The sequence below is a fragment of the Heterodontus francisci genome, chromosome 16 (genome assembly GCF_036365525.1).
Source record: "Heterodontus francisci isolate sHetFra1 chromosome 16, sHetFra1.hap1, whole genome shotgun sequence".
Lineage (NCBI taxonomy): Eukaryota > Metazoa > Chordata > Chondrichthyes > Heterodontiformes > Heterodontidae > Heterodontus > Heterodontus francisci.
Window position 1 is genome coordinate 53,257,409 of NC_090386.1, and position 23,935 is coordinate 53,281,343.

General features: G+C 43.0%; 1 protein-coding gene and 1 long non-coding RNA gene across 2 annotated transcripts in view; both read left to right on the plus strand.

Annotated features, from left to right (window-relative positions):
• The window catches only part of LOC137378462 (uncharacterized), a 54,673-nt gene extending 40,586 nt beyond the window's left edge, over window positions 1-14,087 (plus strand). Inside the window, exon 3 of the long non-coding RNA XR_010976615.1 lies at window positions 11,810-14,087. This is a non-coding gene — a long non-coding RNA (uncharacterized lncRNA). The remainder of the gene's footprint in view (window positions 1-11,809) is intronic.
• A 5,004-nt stretch (window positions 14,088-19,091) lies between these two features.
• The window catches only part of LOC137378102 (plasmanylethanolamine desaturase 1-like), a 33,746-nt gene continuing 28,902 nt past the window's right edge, over window positions 19,092-23,935 (plus strand). The window contains exon 1 of the mRNA XM_068048196.1: window positions 19,092-19,315. Coding sequence (XP_067904297.1) covers window positions 19,141-19,315 — 175 coding nt within the window. The 5' untranslated portion in view covers window positions 19,092-19,140. The remainder of the gene's footprint in view (window positions 19,316-23,935) is intronic.

The following is a 23,935-nucleotide window of genomic DNA, read 5'->3' on the forward strand; positions in this document are numbered from 1 at the left end:
TACCTTGAACTAAAGGTGTTTTACGTTATTGAGGAGGATATATGTTTGTGCTGGGACTGAGGGAACAACATTTATGAGCTGCTTTCATACTGAGTTAGGACATTGCTGCTGGAATCTGCAAGTCAGGATGGAATATGGGCATCTCTAATTACTTCCTAATTTCCTTCAAAATCTATATCTCCCTGCCTTCTTCCAACATTATTACTTGCCTGTCTCTGAAAAATACTCGTAAGCACGCTCTCAAAAAACCCTCTAAATCCCAATTTCCTCTCCTTTGGCCTTCCACCTGCCACAACACCACTGCTGCTGTTGACCTGTTCCAATGCATCCTTGCTTCCATCTTAATGACCTCATATTGAGCAAGACCCTTACAATCTATACACCCACCATTCCCCTGGTACACTTCCCACCTCTGCACCCTCAAACCTGTGGGTCAAGGAATTGTCCACATCAGCTGCACAACCGGCCATGTTTACCATTCCAGATCTGCTGAGCTACCTAGGAAATACCACACCTCTCTCACTGCAGCCAAATTTTCCTAGAATTCCAGGATTAACTTGGAGGCCACAAACAATTATAAACTCTGTCTTCTCAACAACAAATCATCTCTTCTGACCCTCTTCTGTCACTCCTTCCATCCTTCCCTTTAAAGTCATGTTTAATGATTCGCTGATATTTACACCTCAATAATTGAGACTAGCTGATCAGCAGCCTCAGCCTCTTCTTGCCAGCTCTTCCCTTACTGATCATTGATTTCATATCCTATTCCACAACACTTATGAGACTCTCTGTGAGACCTGCCTCCAGCACTTATGACCCTCACCCAATGCAAAACCTAACTGCACAATTACCTTTTCTTTGTGGAATACCCAATTACATTATTAATGCTTCCTTTCTTTAGGCACTGTTGCTTATCCTTCAAAACTCCTTGTTTAAATTCCTCCATGGCCTAACTCCATCTTACATACTAACTTGTGCTCAGCGATCCTCTACTCCATCTACGGTAACAGACCCTTCAGCTTACTCTTTCTCCTTCTACATTACTCGCTCTCCAGCGACCTTCAAAAGGTTCCTTAAAACTTTCCTCATCAACTCTGCTTTTAATCAATATTTCTACTACTGCATGTTCAAGTTTTGTTGATACTGACCTCCTTGTCCTGTACCACTCCTAAACAACATGAAGGAAATTCAATTGTTCCTGAATAAATACTAAAGTAAAAATTTACCCAATAAGTTTGTAATGTGCTGTTACTGGTCTCTCAAATTATTGATCCTTCCTGACTAACCTCTATGTACCACTGGAATGAAGAACAAATGATAAAATGAACTATTCTAAAATATCTAAAAAAAAAGACTTCTACCATCCCCTTCCACCACCTGTAATCTCCTCCACAACCCTCCGAAATCTGTGCGCTCTTCCAATTCTGGCCTCTTGCGCATCCCCAATTTTAATTGCTCCACCATTGGCAACCATGCCTTCACATGCCTTGGCCCTAAGCTCTGAAATTCCACCCTGAAACTTCTCCATCTCTCTACCTCTCTCTCTCGTGCTTTAAGATGCTTGTTAAAACCTACCTCCTGGACGAAGCTTTTGGTCATCTGTCCTAATAGCTCCTTATGTGGTTTGATGTCAAGTTTTATTTGATTAGGCTCTTGTGAAGCACCTTGGGATGTTTTACTACATTAAAGACACTGTGTAAATGCAAGTTTTTGTTGCTGTTCTCCTAAACTTGTTCAGTGAGGTATCTGGCTAATGTACCTGTCTGGACAATTACACATCTTAGGTAAACATGAGGTTTTGCAAAGTACATAATAATGGGATCTCCTCCTGCTTCAAGGCTTTAGGCTGGAATTAGATAGACAGTACTGCTATTCAGTGCTGGAAATATCCAACCATTTCCTTAATAGGAGAAAGGCATTGAAATAAATATTCTTTAACATTATGATGCTACCTTCAACAATCCATGTGAAATTGTACATTAAAAATTAGCTTCAAGTGGGGTCACATTTCAACACCAATCAGACTGTAGTTTCATGCTTAGACTTCTTCTAGCAGTGACCATGCAGCAGAGTTGGAAACAGTAAGCTCAATATTTTTCCTGTCATTCCAATTGACCTGGAAGGAGGACAAACCAGCCAGGATGGAGGTGCATGACAGATCTAACAATGTGTTAAATAATAAATAATTGAAAGTGCTTCCTGGAGAAACAAGATAGAGGGACAGATTTTCCTCTGCCCTGCACTTGGGGAATTAACATTCCCCAGGCACAGGGTAAAGGAAGTCGGCATGGAGATCTGTCCTGTTGTCTCTCTGTCCCTTGTACACTGCCCCAGAATTTTCTGGGCTTCACCAGCAACACCAGGGGACTGTATAGTCAGGGGATAGACACAGTTCTGTACAACCAAGTGAGAGAGTCCAGAAGGCTGTGTTGCCTGCCTGGTGCCAAGGTTCGAGACATATGCTCAGGACTGGAGAGGAACTTGCAGTGAGAGAGGGAGGATCCAGTTGTCATGGTCCATGTGGGTACGAATGACATAGATAGAACTAGGAAAGAGGTTCTGCATAGGGAGTATGAGCAGCTAGGGGCTAAATTGAAAAAACAGATCCTCAAAGGTAATAATCTCTGGATTATCACCTGAGTCACAGGCAAATTGGTGTAGGGTAAATAAGACTAGAGAGTAAAATGCATGACTCAAAGATTGGTATGGGAGAAATGGATGAAAAAATGTTTCCTCATCTCCCCTCTATTTGAGGGTAAAGCAGTTGATGTAGTCTACATGGACTTCAGTAAGGCGTTGTTAAGGTCCCGCAAGGGAGATTGGTTAAGAAGGTAAGAGCCCATGGGATCCAGAGCAATTTGGCAAACTGGATCCAAAATTGGCTTAGTGGCAGGAGGCAGAGGGTAATGGTCGGGGGTTGTTTTTGCGAGTGGAAGCCTGTGACCAGTGGTGTACCACAGGGATCTGTGCTGGAACCCTTGCTGTTCGTAGTGTACCTTAATGATTTAGATGTGAATATAGGAGGTATGATCAGTAAGTTCGCAAATGACACGAAAATTGGTGGTGTCGTAAATAGTGAGGAGGAAAGCCTTAGATTACAGGATGATATAGATGGGCTGATAAGATGGGCGGAGCTGTGGCAAATGGAATTTAATCCTGGTGATGCATGTTTGGAGGACTGACAAGGCAAAGGAATATACAATGGATGGTAAGACCCTAGGAAGTAAAGCGGGTCAGAGGGACCTTGGTGTACTCGTCCATAGATCATTGAAGGCAGCAGCACAGGTAGATAAGATGGTTAGGAAGGCATATGGGATACTTGCCTTTATTAGCCGAGGCATAGAATATAAGAGCAGGGAGGTTATGATGGAGCTGTATAAAATGCGAGTTAGGCCACAGCTGGAGTACTGTGTACAATTCTGGGCACCACACTATAGGAAGGATGTGATTGCACTGGAGAGGGTGCAGAGGAGATTCACCAGGATGTTGTCTGGGCTGGAGCATTTCAGCTATGAAGAGAGACTGAAAAGGCTACAGTTGTTTTCCTTAGAGCAGAGAAGGCTGAGGGGAGATATGATTGAGGTATATAAAATTATGAGGGGCATTGATAGGTTAGATAGGAAGAAACTTTTTCCCTTAGCGGAGGGGTCAAGAACCAGCAGGCATAGATTTAAGGTAAGGTGCAGGAGGTTTAGAGGGGATTTGAGGAAAAATAATTTCACCCAGAGGGTGGTTGGAATCTGGAACGCACTGCCTGAAGAGGTGGTGAGGTAGGAACCCTCACAGCCTTTAATAAGTATTTAGATGAGCACTTGAAACACCATAGCATACAAGACTACGGGCCAAGTGCTGGAAAATGGAATTCGAATAGCTAGGTGCTTGATGGCCGGCACAGACACGATGGGCCAAAGGGCCTGTTTCTGTGCATTATAACTCTATGACTCAATGACTTTATGACTCCATTCTTTCCACCAATCACTTTAAATCTATGCCTCCATGGGGGGCTTAAATCTACAAATAGACTGGGTAAACCTACTTAGCAGTAATGCTGTGGAGGATGAATTCCTGTAATGGATATGCGATGCTTTTCCAGAACAGTATGTTGAGGAACCACCTAGAGATTGGGCTAGTTTAGATCTGGCATTGTGCCATGAGAAACGGCTAATTAATAATCTTGTTGTAAAGGAGCCTCTAGGGAAGAGTGACCAGAAAATGATAGAATGTTACTTTAAGTTTGAAAGTGATGTAGTTCATTCCGAAACTAGGGTCTTAAATCTAAACAAAGGAAAGTACGTAGGTATGAGGGGCAAGTTGGCTCTGGTAGATTGGAACATAGGAACAGAAGTAGGCCAATCAGCCCGTCGAGCCTGCAACAAAGGTTCACCAGACTGATTCCTGGATATGGTGGGATTGTCCTATAAGGAGAAATTGAGATAACTGGGCTTGTATTCTCTAGAGTTTAGAAGAATGAGAGGTGATCTCATTGAAGCATACAAAATTCTCACACAGCTTACCGGGTAGATGCAGGAAGGATGTTTCCCCTGGCTGGGAGGTGTAGAAGCAAATTACGCAGTCTCAGAATAAGAGGTAGGCCACTAAGGACTGAGATGAGGAGGAATTTCTTCACTCAGACGGTGGTGAATCTTTGGAATTCTCTACCCCAGAGGGCAACACAGGATCAGTCATTGAGTATGTTCAAGACAAAGATCGATAGATTTCTAGATAGTTAAGCTATCAAGGGATATGGGGATAATGCAGGAAAATGGCATTAAGGTAGAAGATCAGCCATGATCTGGTTGAATGGCAAAGCAGGCTCGAGGGGCCAGATGGCCTACTCCTGCTCCTGTTTCCTATGTTCCTATAACTGGATGTGTATCCATAATAGACACAGAACTGGCAGACCTATTCCAATGAGATGGTCAGGCCATTTCCGAGCTTCTAGCTCATTCTTCTGCTGGCAAAACTGGCAGAGATGTGCCTATGAAAAGGTGATGCAAGTGCCTGCCCCCAACGCACTGCAGACTGGAGGTTCTGTGGTGGAACTGGGGACTGGCTGAAAACTCTAGGGAAAGTTACATTTAATTAGGCCCCAGGTCAAATGGTAGCATTTGGCTGGAAAATTCCCCCTTACAATTTATTCACAATAAACAAAGAGACAAAAATAAATTAAGCATACAAATTCTTTAAGGGTTCTTTGTTGAAGACCAACAAAATCACTTAGACTTAATACTTGCATATTTCCAAAGAACATTTTCTGGAGCAACAATATCAAGGGTATGAGTATAAGTAACAATACAGCAGAGACAATTATTTTTAGATTTTGTCACCTTCCTTAACATATTTCTGACTCTATTATCTGTCTTTCCTGTCTGACCTGCTTAATTAAACATACTGAAGGACTTGAGATGTCCTGGGGCAAAAATTATATTCAGAGTGATGTGTTGTTAAAAGCCCATGAGTTAAAATGGGGGTGGTTACGAAAGCTGTGGAAACTCAATGGGTATTGTCCAGCTGCCATTTTAACACCGACACTCACACATGCATATAGTTTATCTGGATTGGCCTGCTTAGAATTTCTCCTGATTGAGTCTGGACTTGGATCAAGCTCAAAAAAAATTCTACTTGACCCGAGATTATCAATGAGAACTCACCATGTAGGCTCACCACATGAATAGCCCTGCCTGAGTGCCTGTGAATTGTAACCCAGCCAGGAATAAACACCTTGAGCCAAAGAGAGGAGGGGAGAAATTGATGGGAAAAAATCAGTACGTAAACAGTACTGAGCAGAATAACTCATCATACACCAGAGCCCATATAATTAGAGAACAGAATCCCGTCCATACTTAAACATCTGATTTCTGTCTCACTGCTGCTTTGCTGCATATGGAATGGTGCAGATTACAAATGACAATCGCTTTCATGTTGGTTTCCTGATTTTCTTAATGCTAGATGCTCAGATATAAGAGAAAGAAGTGCCCCTCAGGCATTTTGGATGACACATTAGACTACCATACATTAGCCCCAAAATTCCTGGATTGGGGAAGGCTGTAAGTCTTCAGTTGCATCTTTGTGGGGCCAGAATGTTTGACCACAGAATCACAGATTCGTTATGGTGCAGAAGGAGGCCATTCAGCCCATCATGTCTGCATTGGCTCTCCGAAAGAGCACTTCCCTCAGTTCTATTCCCCTGCCTTCTCCCCATAACCCTGCATGTTCTTCCTTTTCATATAACAATTGAACCTGCCTCCACCACGTTCTCAGGCAGTGCATTCCAGACCTTAACCACTCATTGCGTGAAAAAGTTTTTCCTCAGGTCACTTTTGCTTCTCTAACTAAATACTTTAAATCTGTGCCCTCTCATTCTCGATCCTTTCATGAGTGGGAACAGTTTCTCTCCATCTACTCTGTCTAGACCCCTCATGATTTTGAATACCTCTATCAAATCACCTCACAGCCTTCTCTTCTCCAAGGAAAACAGTCCTAACTTCTCCAATCTATCTTCATAACTGAAGTTCCTCATCCCTGGAACCATTCTTGTGAATCTTTTCTGCACTCTCTCCAATGCCCTCACATCTTTCCTAAATTGTGGTGCCCAGAACTGGACGCAATACTCCAGCTGAGGCCGAACTAGTGTCTTAAACAAGTTCAACATAACTTCCTTGCTCTTGTACTCTATGCCCCTTTTAATAAAGCCCAGGATACTGTATGCTTTATTAACCGCTCTCTCAACCTGTCCTGCCACCTTCAATGACTTATGCACATATACACCCAGGTCCTTCTGCTCCTGCACCCCCTTTAGAGTTGTACCCTTTATTCTTTTTGTCTCTCCATTTCCTTCCTACTAAAATAAATCACTTCACATTTCTCTGTATTGAACATCATCTGCCACCTGTCTGCCCATTCCACCAACTTTTCTATGTCCTTTTGAAGTTCTACACTATCCTCCTCACGGTTCACAATGCTTCCACGTTTCCTGTCATCTGCAAACTTTGAAATTGTGCCCTGTACACCAATGTCTAGGTCATTAATATATATCAGGAAAAGCAAGGGTCCCAACACTGATCCCTGGGGAACTCCACTACAACCCTTCCTCCAGCTCAAAAAACATCCATTAACCACTGCTCTTTGTTTCTTGTCACTTAGCCAATTTCGTATCCATGTTGCTACCACCCCTTTTATTCCAATCTGATGTATATTGGGTTTTAATTATAGTAGTGCCCAGCATAAATTCTGTGGAGGTTCAAGGTAATCTGAAAAGGCACCCACTCTCCTGATGGCAACCACAGGCAAATGACAGATGTAAGGATGGGATGAAATCCACCACCCTCCCCCTACCCCACCATCCTAAATGTCAGTATTTCTGCCTCCCCATCTGCCTTTGAGAATTTGTGTCACTGTTGAAAGGGTGCATTGGTCAGCACCAATTCATCAAGGTGGAAGTTTTTCATTAAAGGGACACTGCTGAAATTGGTTGTGGAGACATTTGGTCATATGCTGAGATTTGCTGTTATACGCAGGAAGCCTTTCTTTACATACTGCATTACCCCTGTATTTCAAGATGATTGTTGAGCTAGTGCCTGAGGGCTTACACTGGGCTTCCCAATGCAAATCCCACTTTGTATGATCTATATGCTGGAGGAAGAGGAGCAGCAAGCAGCTGTACAGGAAGTCACATTAATCAGACAGCAGCAAAGGAGAGCTAAGCACTCTACCCATACCCACCCAGCAGGATGTATGGACCAGGTGCACTTGCCAAGACCTTTCACAGGAGCTCTATTTCAGGTGGCTGTGCTTCATTTATGAAGCCTTTTGAGGAGCTCTGCTCATTGTGACAGCCAGAGGTACAACCAAGGTCCACAGCATGCACAACACTGACTGGCAGAGAATGTGACCACAGATCTGCACTTTAATGCCACAGGTTCACCCCAGAGAGCCATATGAAACTTTTTCTAGCTCAACTAATTTGCAGTGCAAGTCACCAATATTCTCTTTGACACCAATTCAGAGGTCATCACATTTTTCAGAATTTTAAAATAGATCTTCCTTGATCCAAAAATATTTCAATCAAATGGAGTAATTAATTTAATGCTTGCATTTTTCAAGCTGTTAAAATTTTCTCCCAGTCTAGACTGGGAGCTCTCAAAAGCGGAAACAAAGCGTTTGATTGAGCATAACTTAAAAGGTTGCTGGGAGTAGCTTAAGAGCTGCAATCACTTCAAGGTAACTGATTCCATATCAAGGTGGAAGTTGTTTGGAACAAAAGAAGTGGCTGGGCAAAACCAAAATGAAGATGTCGGTATAATGCAGAGTTGTAAGTGATGGAGTGATGCAAACATCCAAAGCCCCTGATTAATTTCTGCCAAAGTGACAGTGCTGCTGCATGAGGTGGATGTGGAAAAGGTTGCGCTGTTTGGCACTCTGAGGCACTCTACCCATAGGATAGCACTGCATAATGTCTGGTGATGGCAAGGACATTGAGAGCAGTGATCTTAACTGTCATGGGTAGTATTGTTCCTACAAAGTAGGTTGACTGTGGCATCTTTGCAGCAGATGGCACAAATCTGTAATTGGCTCCATGCTGACCTGAAATCTGTGGAGTAAATTCCTCTTGGTTATTGTTTTGCATGTAGACCTAAGTATTCGGTGAATTGCATAATGGTGGTTGCAGCATTCTAACTCTCATGCCTGCTGATCTCTTTTCATCTTGTACCAGTTCAATCAAGAAATTCTGTCACTTTGAAACTAAACACCATGATTGATTTTAACTTCATTTACCATTTGCCAGAGTCTCTTTTCTTAGATGGTCTATTGCTCCAGCTGACCGTTTGTATTGCATGAGCTTGTTTTTCATGCCGCCTGTTTTTTCATCTCCTTAAGTTCTGCTGAAATCTTGTAAATGCTTCAAGTGTTGATGAATTAGCAGACATTTGACTGATTCCCCGACTTGGCATCATGAGCAGAAGGTGGCACTCGCAGGTACTGCTAATACGGAAATTGTCAGCCTACATTGAGCAGAGCTGGTTGGGAGCAGTCAGCATCCCAAAGAGCAGGTTGGAAGTTGCCTGCTTTATGGATAGCAGATTAGAATTTTCAACGTCCCAAAAAGCAGGTCATGTGTAATCAGCATTGAAGTAGGAGCAGGTAGTCAGCACTGAGGGCAGTGGGAGCAGGTTTTATTGAGGCATGCTGAAGTAGCCAGCTAGCTAGCATCATGGAGAGCAGTCAGCAGCTTAGGGAATGGGTCAGAAAAGAGTGACAAACCTGTCCATGCTTGGTGGTTGATGGGGTTAACACTAAGAACTCGACTCCCCTGTTGTGGATTAGCAGTGGGGCAGGACTTCCACCCACCTGCATGATTCCACTGCTAGCCTACTTAAGTTTCCTAAAAAGGGCCTCATATTTTATGGGGGAAGCAGGATGACAGCAGTAAACCCATCGGTGCTGGATTTACCACCACTGGGAGGCAGAAAAATTTAGTTCTGCTGCAGCATTCAAAATAGTTATAAAAGGCATGCAAGCGGGGCCAATCCTGGGGACCAACAACCCTCACCCAAGGGGCATCCAACCCGTGGTAGATGGGTAGACGGGAGTTTGGAATTTGAAACACTAACAGATCAGCCATAATCTTATTGAATGGCAGAGCAGGCTCAAGGGGCCGATTGGCCTTCTTCTGCTCTTAATTCATATGTTTGTCTGTTCGTATATTGAGTCAGGCCATTTTTCTGTGGCTGCCTAAAACAAGCATTCGGTCCCCAACAAATGTAAGGGACTAGTGTCTGTTTTAGGCTCCTTCTGTAAAACTGGATAGTGTAGAATGAGGCAGGCACCAGGCCTGCTGCGCACTGAATTCTTCAGTGATCATTACAGCCTAAACAGAAGCCATCAGAAAATGTTGCTGTGGAGACAGGAGAAAGAAGAGTGTTTCCTCAACTCCACAGTGTACCAATTGCCACACACCCCCTGGCACTTCAGGCCATGGCCAGCGAAGCAAATGAACTGAAATTCAGTTTGTCCAAATGGGTGAACTGCTTGTGGAGGTTGACAGGTGCCCGATTAACGTTGTTACGACCAGGTGAAAAAGATGTCTAGGGGTCTTTCTCAGCCTTCATCTGGTCTTATTGTAACAGAGTTTAATTTTTAACACACCATGTTTTTAGCTCCCCCTTGGTGAATACTTGTTCACTGCTTTCCAATTATAAGGCAAGGAAACCAGCACACCAGACCAGGTTTTCTCAGGTTTAAAGAAGAAAAGTGAAATTTTATTAAACTTAAACTCTAATTCGTTTAATACCCACGAATACATGCCGCGCCCACGCTGGCATGCATACACGATATGCACATGCAAATAGAGACAGAAAAGAGCAGAAGAAAAATAGTGGAGAAGTTTGAGGCAATCTCTGACGGGAGTTTGTTACTGTGCTTCAAGCTGGCTGTAGAGTCCTTGATTGTAGGTAGTCTTGCTTTTTGTTGGGACCCAGTATTCTTCTTAAGCCTTGTTCACTGCAGGAGACTTTTCTTTCTTGGGGTTCATGTGTCTTCAATGGGTCTTCAATTCTGTGAGAAAAAGATGGGAGCAGACAGGAGAGAGATGTTCTCATTCCAGGAGCAAAGAGCTTTCTGAGGTCAAATTCTGTTTCTCCAATTTAAAACTCCCCTTGTTGGCCAGCAGGTGGTCACGTGAATGACTGGTTTGACCAGGTCTCTTCTGTGTATTGGAACAGGGACTGGCTCCTTTGTTCCAACACTGTCTGCTAGTAGGAAAAAAATGTCTTTCCAGCCAGGCGCTTAGCAACCCCTTGTACTAGGCTAATATAAAAGCAAAATACTGCAGATGCTGGAAATCTGAAACACAAACAAGAAATGCTGGAAATACTCAACAGGTCTGGCAGCATCTGTGGAGAGAGAAGCAGAGTTAATGTTTCAGGTCAGGTCTGGCAGCATCTGTGGAGAGAGAAGCAGAGTTACTGTTTTAGGTGAGGAAGGGTCACTGACCTGAAACGTTAACTCTGCTTCTCTCTCCACAGATGCTGCCAGACCTGCTGAACCCTTATACTAGGCCTTCTTTTCATCCCAGCAACAATTTAAAAATTTAATGTCCATGTGGTGAAATATATATGCCTCATTCTTGGCAGGTGGGGACCTGCATGACAACATTAATGAGGTTTAAATTCAGGCCAGCCTTGGGCCTGCCATCCATTTAAGTCTGAAAATGGACCTAAAGGTATTTCAACCTCACTGTTTCCCACACACATTGTGTAGAATAATTAAGACATGACTTAACTCATTACCTCTCAGGGCCTCTCAGTTTCATTATCTAGGTGAAAGGAATATTGATTTATTCACAGGGAACCTCTGGAAACAATAATAAATCAAGTTAACTGCAAATTACAGTGAAAAGTCATATTGCCTGCCACACAAAGTTTTGAACAAGAAGTATTTATAGAGAGCCTGCATCTGCAAGCCTGACAACAATGGTATGCATGCAAACATATGAGTATCCTTTCCAGTCACATGCCTATAGTTCTGTGTTCTCTCATTGCAAAACAAAACATATTGTATAACCAATGCCAGGAAATGGCAACTGGAGGAGGAACAGCAAACAAAAAAAGTTGTAGGAGATAGTGAAGTAGGAGGCAAGGTGTCAAGATCAAGGTGATAAAGGTAGGGTTAGCGAGAGCACAGCTTGTTTCAGCTTTATCTGAACTGTCACAAAATATAGCAATGATCATGTACTTAACTGCTATTTCTTCAAAGAGTCGTGTAACTTGTTTTCACAACTAAACAAGCTTGTGTGTTTTTGAAATCCTAGGAGTCGACTTGGTGGAAGAGGCCAGCCGTTTAGATGAATAACCAGACTCATTGGAGTCCATAGTGTCTGGCCATTGTCACCAAATCTGTCATGAAATTTTACCTATCCAAGCATCATCCACTTAGGAGGAAGTAATAAATGATAAGGGTTTTCATTAGGTGAAGAACTGTGTACTACTGAACAAGAGGCCCTGGAAATGAACGATTTTGAGAGTGCCATTTTTCCATGGACAGTGTAGAAGTGATCGCACTACACTGAGGATTCTATGAAACCAGATTTAAAAGACCTAATCTTCAAAAGAACAATGATTCAGGAGCATTGTTCTCATGTGTAAGCAGTGGATATGGTTTCCATGTATATTCTTATGAAGTGGGAGGAGTCCACCACACATATCTGTAGCACTGGAGAGAGTGACAGTCCACAAGACTTCTGCAGCAACATGGTGGCAGGAGGAGGTTTTCAGGACACTGGTGATTTCCAGAGTGGCAGCAACCATTTCTGCAAAACTTACTTTGTGATTCAGCCTTTTGTGAGGCTCCCAAAAGTTGGTTGGGGCTATTTGTTCTATTATGACACTGACCCATAGTACATCCGAGCTTGCACAAGTGGTTAAGAAGAGTAGTCACAAACGTTGTTATCTCTCATGATAGTAACAGTACACATACTTTTTTAAGGGTCGTCCAAAGCCAGCACCTGAGGGAGCTATACGTCTGAGTCTAGCACTCCTTGACAATGCAAGAGAATGGCAAATGGCAACAGATCTATCAGGGACAGCAGTTTCACTGAGACATGAGTTACCATAGTCCTCGAAGGATCCGAGGGAATATTTCCAGTCAGCCGTTCTCCACCTCAAACTACTTGGGGAATGCCTCATCAAAGTGGCATATAAGTAGCTAAAGTAGGTAAGGTAGCTACTATAAAGAGAAGCACAGTGGTAGGAAATAGTTGCAATTAGAATGTATAAAATTATTGCTTTTGGAAAATTTGAAGTTTTAGGAGAACTTTTTCTGGCATGTAGATCATATACAATTCACCATGGAAACAGCAGACACCTGTGTAAAACCCTTCAGACTGTATGCACCAGAGAATGTTTGACATGAAATGTGAATGTATATTGTAAATATAACCTGTAATTGTAAGTGAAGTGAGGCACCTCAGAGTGCATGTACAGTATTGAAAAAATTGAACTTTATTACACTTTATGTAATGTCAAATTTAAACTGTTACATAATGTACATTTACAAATTTAATTATTAATTTTTATTTTTTGAGGAAAAAAGCTTCTGTAAAAATTCTGGATAGACCGACTTGCTCAAGGACCAATGGACCAGTGATGGAGTTGAGGGGTGTGGGAAATTGCACCCTCACCGACCTCCAGCCCACCACAGGCAGGTGAGTGTCTGGTTTCTGGGTGCAAGGGACAGGGAAATGTGCCCAAAGTAACACTTCAGTTTGTGGAATTTCAGAGCCCACTTAACACATGGCATTGAATTAATTAAAGGAGAAGCTGAAATAAATTTGAAAGTGATAGGAGACTCAACCTTTAGTACTCATTGTGGAACAGAGATTAATAAAATTAACAGAATACTGAGGTTTACTGTTGAACCAGTAAATTACTTGTCTGAGGTGATCATACTGACATGAGCAGCCTTCTGCTCAGGCCATATTTTGAGTATCTTGATCATTTGGTCACCAATCCACATAATAGGTTCTAGAGACAGAGAAAGGCCATGAGGCTGATTCCTACTGTCAGAGCACTGAATTTTAAAGGTAGGCTAGAAAAATTCAAGGCTCTTTGAACTTGAAAGAAAGATTGAGAAAGGATCTATGGAATTACTGCTGTTTTTAAGAATAGCCCAGATTAGAAACTCAGGTCCTGCAGTAGGACTTGGATCAACAACTTTCTAGCTCATGAAGTGATTTATGACTTTACCCCTTATAGGGCCTAAACCAAATCAGGAGTCCATCCCTATGAATCTCCTTTAATTAAATTCAAACCAGACAAACTCTTATAGACACTTATTTGGGTCCAAAGAATTGAACTAGTTTTCCCTCAAAGAAAGAAAACTAACAGAGAATATTACCATATTCTGGATAGTCTATTTAAAAAAAATAATTATGGCTAAGTCATAAATATCCCAGATATTATAAGGGTCTGGAAAATTCTCTTCAATACGTATATCTCCACTGAAAGCGACACAGAGAGCGGGTTCTTGTAATTGTATACAGAATGCTACATGAGATGATTTATTAAGTTTTATAATATTTATTAAAGAATTTAACATGCAATACACTTTTAAGTGGATAAGTATATCACAATATCAAAGATTACTGAGAGATGTAAAACATAATCTTATTTCTAAAAAAAGTTGAAGGTCAAAGCAGCCTCTAAAGCCACAGTTCCCCAAACTCGCACAGCCTGCTTCTATCTCCTCCTGGGGTTCACATTTAAGACTCTGCAAGTAGACCTATCATTTCAGCCTGCGTCTGCCCCAAGGAACATATTCCCTTTTATGTTGATATTTTTTTCTCCCCTTAACCAGTCTCTACCTGGTTATATCCATGGATTTTGTAGCGCTCTCTACCACTTTAACTAATTCCAATTTCCTGACCTTAACTTTCTCCTTTTCACTTGGGTGTTCAGTCCCTCTACATATCCTGGATGACTTTCTAGACCTTCACTTCATTCTTGAACAGTGGCCGAATCATCCACCACCACCCTCCTCCATCTCACTGAATTTAATATCACATTGAACAGTTTTTCCGTTAACACCATTCTCCCTCCTAATGAAAGGTGTTGCTACAGAAACATACATAGGTTCTAACTATGCCTATTTTTTTTGCAGGGTATGTTGAACATACTCTGTGGTGCTGTTTCCAATTCCACCCCTGGGTTAGAAAATTTTATTTATCTTATTAACCTGTACCTCCCCCTTCCCTTTACATGGTCCATCCCTTACTCTTCACGTTGCTGTGTTGACTTCTCTATTTCTATCTCTGGCGATAGACTATCCACTGATATCAGCTACAATTCCACTGACTACCACAACTACCTCAGTTATACTTCCACCCACCCTGCTTCCTGTATGAACACCACTTCCTCTCATAGTTTGTTTGCCTCCATTGCATCTACTTTGACTATGCCACCTTCAACACAAGATAGTATTGCCAACCCTCCACAATTTCCCTGGAGACTGCAGGAATTAAAGAGCAGGATTTTACTGCGGGCTTCGGGACCCTGCCATCAGGATCAAATGGGAATTCCAAGCCAGCACTTGACCGCCAGCCCAATTGGAGGGCCAGCAGCTCTGAAGGCTTGCCAGCCCAACTGGGAGAGGTGGGCGTTCCTGAGGCAGGTCGCAGATCGGAGATAAGTAAATAATTTAAAATCAGAGGGGCCAAGGAGGTAGCCCCATCTGGATGGCCCACTTGGGCTGCAGGGGCGGCCTTCCCTGCCTGGAGCCCCCTCTTTGAGGCATGGAGCCTCCAGTTCCAATGCCCCCCTCCCACCCCCAGACAGCTGCAGGGAGGCCACCTCCATGATGCTGGTGGCCTCCCCACGCAGCAGGGAGTCGTGCCACTGCTGGCATTTTGGGAAAATTGCCCTTAATAGGGCCTTTAATTATTTACATTTCTGCCTGTCTCTGTTCGGCAGGCAGCTGATCCACATCTGGTCCTGTTGCTGGAAAATTTGCTTGGCGGCGGGACAGCCTTCCTGATGTGGCTCCCCGCTATTTTCCCGGCACCCTCCCCCCACCACCTCCCAGCCCGCTACTTCAGGGCTGGGAAAATCCTGGCCTAATTTTCAGGATACTGCTGTGAGCAGCCGTGAGAAAGAAATCACAGAGGAATTAAACAAAATTATGTTTTTTTTTTAAAATGCTCTTGGAACATTTTGGCAATTAGTTATAAAAATATCTGAGAGGAGAAAAAGGTCTTTTTGACTGATAGTCAAAAATCATCTAATCAAGTAATGAATCTATTCACTTTCTGATTGAACGTGGGAAGGCGGAGCTCTGAAAGTGTGGACATATTGGGCAACGAACCCATGGGAGTGTGGTGTCGAGGCAGTTGGAGGCAAGAGATCATATGTTGACACCTCTAGGACTATCTCCAATCAGAGTTGGCTAGCCTAACACCAGGGCTTTGAATATGTTCTTTTTTTTCTTAGCTACTGATGTCTTTGTCCTTGGCCCCTTAAACTGTCTAAGTGAAACACAACATAAGCTTGAGGAACAGCACTGTGACTTTCTTCTAGGCACTTTTCAGCTGACTGGCATTAACAACTTCAGCTTTAACCACAGACTCCATTTTCTCTTGGACAACATGTGCTGGTAATATAGGACCTTTGTTTCCAGGAATGAGGGAGGTTGCGGGGCTGGTGCTTGGGATGAAGATCCCATATCAACGATATGGCCTGATGTCACCTGATATTTTTCTTCCACTATATTCATGGGCTACTGGAGCCTTCTCCGCTTTTCCATGCTTCTTTCCTTCTCTGCCAGTCTGCTGTATTTACACATCTTCTGGGTCTCAGATACATGTTTTATTGCTTTAATTTCCCTTATTTCTTCCTTTTAGTACACTGTTGTCACTGCTGCCATTTAATCATCTCCTGTCCTCCACCTAAACAGAGGCCTTTCTTTTTCTCCCCATCCTCTTTTCTCTGACTCAATTCCTCCTTATAAGCTGTTCAACTGTAATAGTAATGGTAGTCAGTTTCAGTCATTAAAACTTTTCTTTGTAGATATTTAAACAAAACCAGTATCAGTTCTCCTTTTTGACACCTCATAATGTCTTTTGTAGATTATCTTGGCAGGCAGGCAGGCATAACTCTGATAAAGGAAGACCACCCAGTAGAAACACTGCTGCTACCCACCTTTACCACCCCAATCAAATGTACAGGCAAAGGCACACATTTCTGGAATGGTCTGAAGACTGATGCATGCAGAAGCTATATTTTACCAGAGAGGCAGTGGCAGAGTCATGTTACATGCTGTAAGATGACTGGCAGCTAATCTCCAGGACAAGCAAAGGAGTGTTGCTGTAATAATTATTGCAAGTATGAAGTCCATACAATGTAAAGCAATTGATTGATGCTTCATTTGCCAGAGCAAACATTTTCCCAATGGATAACTGGAAACAGCAAGAGAGGCCATTGGGTGTTGCCTAACTTGCAGGATTTTCCAAAATCCTGAATTTTTTTTTATTTCCAAAATATAGTCAAAAATTACACAGTGCAAAGGAGGTCAGTTTCCTTCAATAGTTGCTTCACAACCCTTCCATTTCATTTCTCATGCCATATACATTTTACAGCAAATGAAAATTTTCCCGGTACAGGTCGAGGGGTTTTCCATAGATCTAGCCCCTCCAAAATCCGGAATTTTATATATTGCCTACATGTTGCTCTGCCCACAATACTGCAGCTGACGCTAACTGTAAGAGCTTCAGCTCAATGTACCATCCTTACAGTACCATGCAGGTGAATTCCAACTTTTCAAACTTCTGTCATGAAGCCTTTATTTTATAACATTCTTCCATTCCCACATTATTTGACACAAGTTAGGAGTAGAGCAAAGCACTCCCAAGAAAATATTGGAGTGGCAATCTAATGACACTTCATTTGCTTTGTGTGCTGAGAATGGTTTTGTAATCACATTTCACGTTCCAAGATCAAGTTACACAGGTTACCCACCAAAGGTCAGGCTTACAATACCTGTGTGATGTCCACCAACACACAGGGAAAATGAGATTCTGACATTAATGAGGGACATTATCTAAGGCATGATAGAATTGGTGAAGCAGAAATGCTGTTGCTTTGAGGTCTTTTCTAGTGTAAGCCAGCCAACATGTCTTGCATTGGCTGATTTTCTGTATGTTGCACAACTTTTCTGTGGAATAACCATGGAGCTGTCATGGAAGCAGAGCCTTTAGCCTTCCTAGGTGAAGACATGCATGAGATTGATGATGCTTAAGATTCTGCTGATGAACCATAGCTTCTAGTTATCAGAGTCATCTATCAGAATCTGGTTGGAGTCCTGGATGACACCTCAGACCCCTTGCACAATAAGTCTTCTTTACCTCTTCATCCTGCCCTCATTTCCAGATTTAACAAGCACTTCTCAGATGCCAGGCAACTCACCTGATTTTAGAACATGAAATGTGATTACAAAACCATTATCAGCACACAATGCAAATGAGGTGTCATTAGACTGCCACTCCAATATTTTCTTGGGAGTGTTTTGCTCTACTCCTAACCTAGTTCTTCTTTGCCCTGTGCCTCAGTGTCTGGAGAATGGAAGTAGTTGCCGACTGTATTTCATTTCTGGAGAAATGGTGGTCTGAGATGTATAAAATGTATGCTGCACTACTCGGCAGCTGCATGGGCAGTCTACCATGAACCACAAGGTAAATTCTTAGACGGCTCGACAGGGCCCTCTCCTCTTCTCCAACATACTTACCCCTCTCCTCCCCATCCCATTCCCTGCCCTCAACTCCCCCCGGCCCTTCCCCTACTGCACAATCCCCACACCTACCCCCAAAACCTACCTTTCCCCCACACCTACCCTTCCCCCACCCACCCCTACCTCACCTCCATACACCTCTCTCCTACCCCTTGACTCCTCCACCTCCTGCTTCCCATCGCTACCCCTCCAACCATCAACCCCACTTTTCCCCTCCCTCCCCTGCCAAAATCTCCCCACACCCATCCCTATCCCGCCCCCAAATCCATCACTATCACGCCCCCAAATCCATCCCTATCCCGCCACTATACGTCCTCCCACCTGTCCTTACCCCCTCCTACCCACAACCCTCCACAACGCCATCCATCCCTTCTCCACCCCTCCCACTATCCCTTCTACCATCCCTCCCCAAACCCACTCCTACCTTGCTTCAAATCCACTCCACCCCTACCCCTCACCCACCCATGTCCCTCACACCCATCTGCCCCTCAACCCTAACCTCCCTTCCAAGGTCCCCTATCACCGCCCCTCTCCTCTCCTCTGCTACCGCTAGCTCTTCCCCTAACCCTGCCCCCACTCCTCCAATCCCCACCCAGCAGCCTGCGCATGGGTCCTCGTTACAGCACTCTCACAATCCGATCCTCAGCTAACCGAACTTGTCATCGGCGATACCAACTCTGATTGGTCATAACGGTTCCAAAACGGACAGGCTTTGATTGGCTGTACTGATTCCATCCGCGGAAAAGAGCATTCCGATTGGCTGGAGTAGCCAGGCACTGTCGCGTCATGGGGCGGTAGTTTCCTCTGATTGGCTGGAGCTGGGTGTCGGAAGCTGAGCTGCTGGGCCGGCGCGGCTGGAGGTTGAAAATGGCGAGTGTGGGGCGGAGCGGGCTTTCCCAGAGTGACCAGTCAGCCATGTCCGCCGAGTGGCCTGAGTCTACCCCTGCCCAGGAGAATTGGCAGGAAGACGGGGAACCAGCTGTAATCCGCTGGGGCCCTCAGCATCCCGGCGCCAAGGAGCTGGCGCAGCTCTACTCTCCCGGTAAGAGAGCGATGGAAGGCGGGGCAGGGGTCTCTCTGAGACCCACCCGGAGCGGCCTTGGGCACCACTCGCTCGGTACTTCATTCAGGGACTGAAGGCTGTTGGGCCTGTGATCTCAGGGAGCCTGGAAAACAATGGGAATAAGGGGAAGTTGATGGTGGTGCATCAATTGTTTGCCCATTCACACTGTCCTTGGGAAGAGTCACCTCATTGAGTCGCTCCTTGTAGGGAGGGAGGAGTCGTCCAGTGATCGGGAGCTGATATTGGAGGGTGGCTAATGAGGGGATGAGACTTCCAATAGGGTGACGAGGGAGGAAAGAGAACTTCTGAGAAATGGGTGGGGAAAGATGGAGAGTCTTCCCAAATTGGAAACGACGGGGAGAAGACTTTCCATGGTGGTGGTAGGAATAGAAGGAAACTATTTGCATGATCAGAAGGGATGATGCAGGTAGAAGAAAACTCTGCCAATACGCTGTAACTGGTCACTTACAATCACAAAACTCTTGCGTACCAGTTAAAGGGATATTGGAAGTGATTGCAAGTGACCTATTTTTTGCCATCTATACTTGTTGTTTTAAAGATCTGGATCAGGCTGCCAACTGCAGAGCAAACTATGCCCTAATGCTGGTCTACCCCGAGCAGATCGTTCCAGGTTTAATCTCCAGTTTATGTTGAGTTAGTTGATTTCAGTCTGGGTGATGACAGGAGCTCTACATGTAAACTCTGTGCCCATTGGTTACAAAGTAGCAAAAGCAAGTAAAGTTCCTGCTTTGAAAGGGAGAAAGGTGAAACAGCTGCTAAAATTCTAGATTTAGGTAAGGCTGATTTCAGTGGGGTGAGACCAAGACTGTCCACAGTAAACTGGGCGTCTATTAATAGGTAAAACAGTAAAAGATCAGTGGGAAGTGTTCAAAAAATAATTTAATGATACAGAACCAGTTTATACTCCTAAAAGGCCATGAGTGCAAATTTCCCCCAAAAAAGCAGCTGTGGACAACTAAAAAGACTATAAAATGAAAAGGAAAAGCATACAAAAATGCAAAAAAAGCACAGATCCTGGTGAATGGGAATGATGCAAAGAGCAGCTAAGGGTGACAAAGTGGACAGAATAAACTACAAAAAAAGAGTATGAAAAGAAACTTGCAAGGCATATTAAAATCAACACAATAATTGCAATAATAAAAACAAAATACTCAGCAGGTCTGGCAGCATCTGTGCAGAGAGAAGCAGAGTTAAGTTTCAGGTCAGTGACGTTTCATCAGAAACTGACCTGAAAGGTTAACTCTCCATACCCTGCTGAGTATTTCTAGCACTTTTTGTTTTTATTTTGGATTTCCAGCATCTGCAGCATTTTGCTTTTATTACAATAAGTACAATAATGATTCCAGGGATGGGGGATTTTAGTTGCAAGGTTAGGTTGGAAAAACTGGAGCTGTTCTCCTTGCAACAAAGGGGGTTAAGGGGAGATTTAATAGAAATATACAAAATTATGACAGGCTTAGATAAGTTAGACAAGGAAAAACTGTTTCCATTAACTAATGGTACAAGGACTAGGGGACACAGATTGAAGGTTTTGGGCAAGAGATGCAGGGGGAATGTGAGGAAGAACTTTTTTATACAGCGGGTGGTAATGACCTGGAACTCTCTGCCCACAAGGGTGGTGGAAGCAGAAACAATAAATACTTTGAAAGGAAGTTGGATGGCCACTTGAAGGAAATAAACTTGCAGGGCTATGGGGATCGAGCAGGGGAGTGGGACTGACTGAATAGCTCTGTGGAGAGCCGACATGGACTCGATGGGCTGAATGGCTCCTTCTGTGCCAAAATGTCTCTGACTACTTTTACAATTACAGTGGGAGAAAGAGGGTGGCCAGGAGCAATGTGGGCCTCGTGAAAACTGATAATGGTGATGATGTCAAAGAAAATGACATGCTGAATAATTACTTTGTGTGAATACTTGCAGTAGAGGAAGAGGTCAGCATGCCAGATACCTCAAGAAAACCTATTGAATCAGGGACAGGGACTCAATGAAATTAACGTAAGCATGATAATAGTAGTAGAGAAATTAACGGCACTAAAGAGTGACAATTCCCAAGGACCAGATGGTTTCCATTCCAGGGTTTTAAAAGAAGTAGGTGAGAACATTGCAGATGCCCTAACTATAATCCTCCAAAGTTCTCTCGATTTGGGAACTGTTCCATCAGATTGGAAAATTGTGCACGTCACTCAGCTGTTTAAGAAAAGTGATAGTGGAAAACCAGGGAATTATAGACCACTTAGCTTAACATCTGTTGTCCGGAAATTGCTAGTGTTTATAATGGAGAGGAAGACTGAACACCTTGAAAACTCTCAGCTGATCAGAGTGTCCCAGCCTGGATTTGCAAAGGGTACGTCATACCTGATGAATTTGGTTGAAATGTTTGAAGTAGTGACTAAAGTAGTGGAGAGGAGAATTCCTTTGAATGTTATTTATATGGAATTCCAGAAGGCATTTGATAAGAGACTGTTGGCTAAACTTGAAACAAGTGATTGACTTGGTTTGGAATTTGGCTGAGCGGAAGGAGACAGAGTAGGGATAATGACAGATACTCTAATTGGCAGGATTTGATTAGTGACATCTCGCAGGGATCTCTAGGGCCTTCAACTATAAGGAATAGAATACAAGGGGAGTAGAAGTCATGCTTTAGCTATACAGAGCCCTGCTTAGACCCTACTTGGAGTACTGCAAGCAGTTCTGGGCACCACACCGTAGAAAGAATATATTGGCCTTGGAGGGAGTGCTGTGTAGATTTAGTAGAATGATACCAAAGGTTAATCTACAAGGAGTGATTAAACATTTCTGGGTTGTATTCCTTGGAATTTAGAAGGTTAAGGGATGATTTGATTGAAATTTTCAAGGTATTAAGGGGAACAGATAGGGTAGATCGGGAGGAACTATTTCCTTTGATTGGGGAGTCTAAGATTAAGGGCATAGGATAAAAGTTGGAGCCAGACCTTTCAGGAGTGAAATTATTAAACACTTCTACAAACAAAGGGTGGTAGAAGTTTGGAACTCTCTTCGCAAATGGCCATTGATGTTCGATCAGTTGTCAGTTTTAAAACTGATTGATACATTTTTATACGAGATATGGAGCGAAGGATATGGAGTTAGGTTACAGATCTGCCATGATCTCATTGAATGGCAGAACACTCTCGAGGGGCTAAATGGCCTACTCCTTTTCCTGTTCTTAATTGTTGTGCATTGATTTGCTGTGTGAAAGTCTGGTGAGTCTGTTTTGGTGATGCCCCTGAATGGTTTATGCTCACAAGAAGAATAGCCACTGTGGACAGTACTTGAAGGCCCACTCCTTGCCACAGAGCTGGAAAACATATTTGTTTATAATTGGGATCGATAAGTTTAGGTAACAATGTTAAATTTTGTTTTTAATATGAGGAATCCTGGGATGCTACTATTGTTTGGCAATTGCGTCCATGATTGATAATTTTAATTAGAAAACAAATATCTGGGACATTGCTTAAGAGCCAACTATTAGTTGGGCTGCAGGTTTAGGGAAATTCCGTTTTTTTTCTGCTTGTGTACTGTGATAGTGAAATGATGATTATAGTTATAAAGCTAATACAATGTGAGGTACTTCTGCAATGATTACGCTAAATTACCTACCTGTAATGATTCTAGTAAAGATAAACTATTTGAACACTGTGCAATTGACCTGTCAGCTCTTTTTTTCTCCTGTCTCTGCCATTATTTAACTTTATTTTAACCCATTCTTACCTTCTTACTGTTTGGTTTAACTTAATTATTTACCTTACCACATCTTACTTCCTATTCCTACAATTAATTTTAGAAGTGGAAGCAACTGTTTTTAAAATAGCATTTTCAACCTTTAGAACAAAATAAATCCTAGATTATGAAGATGGATGTGATTGCAGCAGTCGTTGACATGAAAATGCATCCAGGAATTCCATGCTACTCGTTGACAGTCTTTACAGGCTCACAGCTTCTGAATGCTGGAGCAGGGAGTGGATTTCAGAAGTGTTTTTTGCTGTTCTTTTCCAATCCCTTTTCAGTACTTAGGCTCTATTTTGAAACAGCTCAAAGACGAAGTTCTATATGCATCCTAACAAATTATGCAAAGTTGGCTTTACCGATTTTTGAACGTATACTATTACCAAATGATAGCAAAACAAATTCTGGTAAACCAAGTTAATAGCCAAAGATTTTCTGCAGAGAAAGCTGACTGCTTTATTGTGCAAGAAAATGCAACAATGTTTGAGGGATTTGAATGATGTGAATTTTGAAATCAAAGCTTTGAGCAACTTATGTAAAGCAAGAGCACAAACCTGTGTTTATATAGTGCCTTTTATGACCGCAGGATGGCCCAAAGCACTTTGCAGCCAATGCAAGTGTAGTCACTATTTTATTTTAAGAAGCACGGCAGCCAGTTTGCATGTAGCAAAGTCCCACACAGAGCAATGAGATAATGACCATATGATCTGTTTTAATGTTGGTTGAGGGATAAATATTTACCAGGACACTGGAAAGATCTCCCCAGCTCTTCCAACAGTCCAACGGAATGTTTATGACAACCTGAAAGTGCAGATGTAGTGTTGAATGGATATA